Source organism: Bidens hawaiensis, unplaced genomic scaffold (genome assembly GCF_021521415.1).
Source record: "Bidens hawaiensis isolate Kalapana, Puna unplaced genomic scaffold, B.hawaiensis_p1.1 tig00045483_1, whole genome shotgun sequence".
Classification (NCBI taxonomy): Eukaryota; Viridiplantae; Streptophyta; class Magnoliopsida; order Asterales; family Asteraceae; genus Bidens; species Bidens hawaiensis.
In genome coordinates this window covers 25112-33046 of record NW_027498100.1, presented here as the reverse complement: position 1 = coordinate 33046, position 7935 = coordinate 25112, and the positions used below count along the sequence as shown (strand labels likewise).

Here is a 7935-nt window from a genome sequence, read left to right as displayed (position 1 = left end):
CTCATTGTTTTCCATTACTTCTAGCGCTACATTGTATGAAAAATTGTCATCGACGTCGACTTTATTTCGGTTCCATACATTTCTAGACATAATATAATTTATTGAGATCTCTTCGTTTTCAGGTACCTGAGGTTCTTCTGGAACCATTATGTCTAGTGTCTCTTCAAGAGACTCCTTTTCAGGCATTGCAGTTACCCCGACAAGACCATCTACATTACTTGCTCCCTTTTTCTTTCGAGGATTTTTATCTTTAGAACCGATTGGTCTTTCACGCTTTAGGCGTGCATTAGACTTATTACCAATACGTGGTTGTCCATCAGGGACACCAATTTTTATTGGAGCATTAACAACTGGTATGTGTGACTTAGTCACTCTCTTCGGGTCAGTAAATGCGTCTGGTAATTGATTTGCTAATTCTTGTAAATGAATTATCATTTGAACTTCCTTTTCACATTGTTTAGTTCGAGGATCAAGATGAGATGATGATAGTTCATTCCAAATTATATTGTTTTCCAGCTGTTTTTCATCTCCCCCTAATGTTGGGAAGGTTGATTCATCAAAATGACAAACACCAAATCGAGCCATAAATAAATCTCCCGTTGATGGATCTAAATACTTAATGATAGATGATGATTCATACCCAACATATATTCCTAGCCTCCTTTGAGGTCCCATCTTTGTGCGTTGTGGTGGAGCGATTGGAACATATACGGCACAACCAAAAATCCTTAGATGGGAAATATCTGGTTCTTGACCAAAAACCATTTTTAATGGGGATGAAGCATGATAACTCGTTGGTCTGATGCGAATTAGTGTTGCTGCATGTAAAATCGCATGCCCCCTGGTAGTTTTGATTTCATAATCATCGGTCTTGCAACCATTTGAAGTCTCTTGATAAGCGATTCGGCAAGCCCATTTTGTGTATGTACATGAGGTACAGAATGTTCTACACTTATCCCAATAGACATGCAATAATCATTAAATAATTGGGATGTAAATTCACCAGCATTATCTAATCGAATTTTCTTAATGGGGTGATCTGGAAAATGTGCTCTTAGCCTTATCAACTGGGCAAGTAGTCGTGCAAATGCCATATTGCGACTTGATAGTAAGCACACATGTGACCATCTCGTTGATGCATCAATTAGCACCATAAAATATCTAAATGGCCCACTAGGAGGGTGTATAGGCCCACATATATCCCCGTGTATTCTTTCCAAGAAAGTAAGGGATTCACTCCCCACTTTAATTGGTGATGGACGAGTAATCAACTTGCCTTTTGAGCATGCAACACATGTAATGTCCTTAGTTTGAAGAACCCTTTGGTTATTTAATGAGTGCCCACATGAATCCTCTATAATTCTTCGCATCATTATTGACCCAGGATGGCCTAACCGGTCATGCCAAACCATAAAGTTTTCTTTGTCCATAAACTTCTTGTTTATGACCATATTAGATTCAATTGCAATAATTTTAGTGCAATACAAACCGGAGGCAAGCGCGGGTAGCTTTACTAATACATGCTTTTTACCCGATTTCATACTTGTGATTTGAAGGTACACATTATGTCCCTCACTTATTGTCTCAACATGATATCCATTTAGACGAATATCTTTAAAGCTTATTAGATTTCTTTGAGACAATGGGGAATATAAAGCATTGTTAAATTTAAATTGTGTTCACCAGGTAACACAACACAAGCTTCTCCAAAACCTTCAATTAATTTTATACTACCAGATATAGTACTAACGTTTGCTTCTTTTATAACTAAATTAGAAAAATAGTTCATTTTCTTGAGAATTGTATGTGTGGTTGCACTGTCTATTAAACATATATCTTCACCATTAATAGGGAGTTTAGTTAACCACTCCATATGCTTCAAAATAAAATAAAATAAAGTTGCATAAATAAAACATTCAAGATACTTCAAGCATAAAAAAAACCAAAACATAACGTCTAGTGTGCTTCAAAACAAAAACATAATCTCAAACATAAAGTCTAAAATAAACATTAAGTAAATAGCATAACTTAAATCAAATCATTCATATGTGAAAAAATCGCAAGCATCCAACTGGGTTGTATCAGCCAAAATATCACCAGAATCCAAATTAACTGGATCAGCAAGGAAATCATCATAATCCAATTTAGTTGCATCATTAGTAAAATCACCAACATCCATGTGAGTATCTTCATTAAGGTTTTTATTACCACCGAGGATATCAACACTTCCATCATCATATGTGAAATGTGTCTCAATTTCTTTTCATTTGCCTTTGATGGATTGTTGGTAAAGCTCCACCAAGTGTTTGGGCGTACGACATGCACGAGCCCAATGGTTATTACGTCCACACCTATGACATGAATTTGGTGTAGTTTCGCTTTTCTTTTTACCCTTTTCATCATTAGATTTCTTTTCATTACCATGCCACTTTTGGTGGGCTTTTGGCTTTCTAAACTGAACACCATGATGATTCCCCCGTTTATATCCACGTCCACGACCATGTCCACGGCCACGTTGGTAATCACGACCACGACCGCGTCCACGATTTCCACTTTGTCCATTAAATGTTGCCACATTCGCTTCTGGGAATGGGGTTGTACCAACTGGACGAGTCTCATGATTTTTCATGAGGAGCTCATTGTTTTGCTCGGCCACAAGCAAACAAGATATAAGCTCAGAATACTTGGTGAAACCCCTTTCACGATATTGTTGCTGCAGCAACATATTTGAAGCATGAAAGGTGGAGAATGTTTTTTCCAACATCTCCTTATCAGTAATGTTTTCACCACACAGAATCAGTTGTGACGAGGATTCTAAACATTGCCGACTTATACTCGGTTATAGACTTAAATTCTTGCAATCTTAAGTGAATCCACTCGTAACGAGCTCTCGGTAATATTATCGTTTTCTGGTGGTCATACATTTCTTTCAAATTTGTCCAAAGGACAAGTGGATCCTTAATAATTAGGTATTCAATTTTCAAAGCCTCATGGATATGATGGCGTAAGAAAATCATGGGTTTTTTCTTATCTTGGGTAGTTGATTTATTTCCTTCTTTAATAGTATCACCAAGATTATTGGCATCCAAATGGATTTCAGCATCCAATACCCATGACAAATAATTTTTCCAATAATGTCAAGAGCTAAAAACTCAAGCTTTGCAAGATTCGTCATGATAAACTATATTGTAACAAAACATACAAATTAACATTTTTTTACAATAATTATTATAAAGCTTAGAACAACAAAGCAAAATTGTAAAATTCTCTAAAACTTTTGTATACTAACAGATTATAAAAAAAAAAACTCAATCTGGACATATGACGATTTTGTTTTCTTTGAATTAATACTTTATTATAACACTAAACGTTTTTTTTCATATTGCAATAAATAAATAAATTAGATAAATAAACATGTTGATTTTAGTGTAACAAATTAAATGTGATGTTAAAATATAAATAAAAATAAAAACAATAAGAGCATTAAATAATATATAAAAAAAAATAATTCTTTGCAAAACTAACTAAGATTTGACCAAGTAACTAACAAACTTTCTTTCAAAATATTTATGATTCTACTTAGAATCCTTTAAGTTGTAAATCCTGTTTTCAACTTTCATAGTAACTTTATTAACAGAAAAGAAAAATTGCTTAATCATATTAGTCAGCATATTAAATATTAAAAACATAAATATAAATCTCTTTAGACCCAAAATCGTATGAATTACAATATGGATCAAGTTGGGAGATAGATATAAAAACAAATATTAATTTATGTAACGTACCTTACAATGATTCAACTTCAAAAGCAATTCGTGCTGATAACGTGTTTTATAACAAGCCTACTAGCAAGAAGATGAGAAGAGAATTAGGGAGAGAATAAGCTTATATTATTAATTGGTGTGTCATACAATGAAATACCAATAGGTATTTATAAGGAGAGGAAAACTTAAGGAACAAGCCGATCTATATTTAGTAGATGATAATCATAATAATAAACACAATAATATCTATATTCATAATAAATTGTCCTTTTTTTCCTTTTTACTTTTTTTACTTATCCTTTAAATAGAGTTAGGTACAAGGATGAATAAAAATAAGACATTCGTTTTCACTTACGGCATAGTGGTAAGTGGCTTGGGTCATTCTTTAATGAGATTAATGTTGGAAAACCATATGCCCGAGACACATAATTAGGTTAATGTGGCTAGTTGTGTTTGATCCAAGTCGGGTCATACCCAATAACGAGTTAGACACACACCAATTATGTATTTGTTAAGATAAGATCTATAAGACAAATACAGAACACGACACATTCAGAAAATCGGGTTTCTGAATACTTACTTGAAAGTGTTAAATAAATTAATTGGTTAATTTATTTATTCAAATAATTATTATTGGAATGATTATTTAACTATATGTTCTTTTGTAAAATGGTTTATAAAAGATGGGGTGTTTATATATTTTATAAAGTATAAAATAAATAAAATAAAAAAAAAATAATAATAATAATAATTTTATTTGGGGCCGGTTTTGGGTGGGCCCCACACCCCAAAAGTTTTGGTCAAAGTTGGTAAAGTTTGGTGAAAGGTTGAGTGATCTTCACTTGACTAAAAAACCTAACATTGATATGATGAGACATGATCTTATTATAAAGAAAAACACACTTTCAAGTAACAAATAATAACAACAACCACAACTCTCTTTCTCTCTTGTTTTCTTTGGTTCGGCCAAGTCAAGAAAGAAGAGGTTCGGGTCTCGGTTTTTCGTGTTCAAGCTCCCTAACATAGCTCGGTGTGTGTTGGAGGCTCGGGGTATATTCTATTTGAGGATTTTCCCTTTGAAAGTTTAGCATCAACATCATCATCTTCTTCAACATCAACTACATATCTTAAAGGTTTAAGAATGTAAGTTTTACAAGCTTTGATAGTTTAGTTTTCCCGTATCATTTGATCCTTGCTTCGGGTTTCTAATAAATAGATTATTGGTAATCTTATGAAATGAATAAACTAGATTATTCATGAACACATCTTATATAAACTTGTATTAGATACATATATAAACACATGGATACATATGTTTAGTTTGTTTATATCACGCTTCCGCCTTAATTGTGACTAGTTAAATGGTTAACTTAGTATAAAATATTCATAGAAACCCAACAAATGGCATCAAGAGCCGGGATACGGGAAACTAAGCTTCGGGTTTTCGGTTTTATATTTTTCCCCTTGAAATATTTTATACAAAAATAAACATGCATGATTTTTTGTATTTAATCTTGTTATTATTTTTGGCTTTGTTCAAAAAAAAAAAAAAAAAAAAAATATAAAACCGAGTTCATGGGCCGAAGCCCAATTCGGATATGATTGGGCCGAAGTCCACCTTTTTAAGTTAATGGGTTAACCGAGAAGAAAAATAAAGGAGGGAAGAAAGTTAAATGGGCCGAAGCCCATTTTGGTTAAATGGGCCGAAGCCCATTAGACCTTTTATTGGGCCGAAGCCCATGTGTTTTGCACATGTGGGCCGAAGCCCATAATCAAGTTATTGGGTCAAGCCCAAATGGGTTGGGCTAGGCCCGATAAGGTCAAGGGGTTTTGGAACGGGTTCCTAAGACATATCGGGTTATGTTTGTTAAAACTAGACCGAGCCGTAGACCAAATGGATGTTTGTTGTGATTGTTATTAATTATTCAAAGTTTCGGTTTGTAATAATTAATTAGGGGCAATTTTGTAATTATTTATTCATATGGGTATGTAATAAATAGTTTATTTGTAATATCTTTATTTTATAGAAAAAATGTATTAGGACATTTGTTATGTAAATTTAAAGAAGATTGCAAAATTGGAAGTTTGGGCCTTATTGGGCCGGGTATGGTGATAATGGGTCTCACAAGCCCATTAAAGGGATTCAAGCCCAAATGGACCTAAGCCCACCCAATGAGCCCAAATGGAAGCTTATGGAAGCTAAGGCCCAAGTTCAAGCCCAATGGATCACAACGGGGTTGAAGAAGATGCTCGAAGCATTTGGATGCGGGATCGAGTGGGAGCTACAACATCCATGTGTCATGTGTCCCTTAGGATTGGACCTAAGACACACACTTGTTTCGGCTAACAAGTGTGGTCTAACTTAGTGGCTCGTGTCTAGTATAATTATGTATGCTTGTTAATTGATTGCTTGATTGTGTGGTTGTTAGATATTAGGATATCAACTTCGTCACATAGATTTAATTAACAAAGCATAAAACGGGTTCTAATAATTATCGGTAATTACGTGACACATAGTTTAATAAAATGGATTTATTAACTAGCCGTCTCACGCCCATAATAAAATGGTTTTATTATAAATTAGAATTTTGAAAATGGTTCCAAAATAATCATGTTACTAAATGCATGTTAGAACATGATTTAAAGTTTTATAACTAGAATTATTAAAACTAAAAATCCCTTTTAAAATTAAGGATAAAAGGTTAAACACCATCCTTTTGTATTAACGCTTAACATATTAGTAAGCTCTTAGTGGGAAAAAGTTCACCTAACCGCGTAGAGTAAATTAATATGTTGAGGTAATATTGGCATATAAATGGGAAAAAGGTCACCTAACCGTTTATATGTTAATATTACAAGTTGATACAAGTAGGACGACTTAAATTAGAACCATGTGAAGAGGGTCACCCAAGCATGGGGTCTAATAGGTGTTGATGGGATAAACATGCCGACACGAAATATGATTTCGAACCGGTCCCATAAACTCTAGAAGTTGCAAAAGGGTTTGCAATTGTTATGAATAACTACCTTGATAAACCGACAATGGGAAAAAGGTCACCTAACCGGAGTCGGGTTTATCGTTGGATTCTAGATTTTAATTATTAATTATATTTGGTATATATAAAAGGGTATTAATAATTAAAAAGGTAAAACACTAAAATGAACTTAATTAAAATTCTGCAGATGGCCGCACACGTCGACGACAACATAATCCCTAACGTCCAAAATGTATCTCTCCGATCTATTCTCGCTAAAGACCGTCTTAACCACAATAACTTTTCGGATTGGTTCCGAAATTTAAGGATTGTTCTAAAACAAGAAAAATTATATCATGTTTTGGAAACACCTATCCCCAACGAACCGGAAGAGGGAACTGAGGTCGAATACATGAATTGGGTCAAACACACGGAAGATTCCATTCAAGTGTCATGCCTCATGTTGGCGACTATGGTTCCCGAAATCCAAAAGGATTTCGAAAACCATAATGCGTACGACATGATTACTCAACTTAAGGAAATGTTCCTTAAGCAATCGAGGGTTGAAAGGTTCGAAACGGTTCGAGCCTTGCATGCATGTAGAATGGATGATAATCAACCAGTTTCAACTTATGTACTTAAGATGAAAAGTTACATTGATCGCCTCGCCAAGCTCAATTGTCCCATCTCAAAAGAGTTAGCAACGGATTTGATCCTTAACTCTTTGTCGAAAAGGTTCGACACATTCGTGTTAAATTATAACATGAACGGGTGGGACAAAAACATTGGAGAACTTCACTCAATGCTTAAAACAGCCGAGGCAAGTATGGGTAAAAGGGTTTTACCCGTGTTTGCGATCAATGAAGGTAGATCCAAGAATCGATCTCAACCCAATCCTAAGGCTAAGGTAGCAAAAAGAAAGGGTCCTCCTGTGCATCTTAAGGGTAAGGGCAAATCACCGGTTATGGCAAAGAAACAAAAGGTTATGGAACCGAGGGGTCATAAGGATGATCCTTGTTTTGGTTGTGGGGAAACCGGACATTGGAAACGCAATTGCCCGGTCTACCTAAAGGAGCTAAGAGACAAGAGGAATGCGGGGCATGCCTCGGGTAATGTCTTTATGATTAATATTGAGCTAAATCTTATTTCTTCTAACACATGGGTATTGGATACCGGATGTGGAACTCATATTTGCA

At 34.7% G+C, this 7935-nt stretch overlaps 1 protein-coding gene across 1 annotated transcript; it reads right to left on the bottom strand.

Moving 5' to 3' along the window:
* Positions 1-2263: 2263 nt before the first annotated feature.
* LOC143595707 (uncharacterized) lies at positions 2264-2764 on the bottom strand. The gene has a single exon (XM_077074660.1). It carries the CDS (start codon positions 2762-2764, stop codon positions 2264-2266), a length of 501 nt encoding a protein of 166 aa, XP_076930775.1.
* Between the last annotated feature and the right edge of the window lie 5171 nt (positions 2765-7935).

What these genes read in the sequence shown, in the direction of transcription:
- LOC143595707 (XM_077074660.1), bottom strand. Translation starts at nt 2,764, where the DNA reads ATGTTGGAAAAAACATTCTCCACCTTTCATGCTTCAAATATGTTGCTG.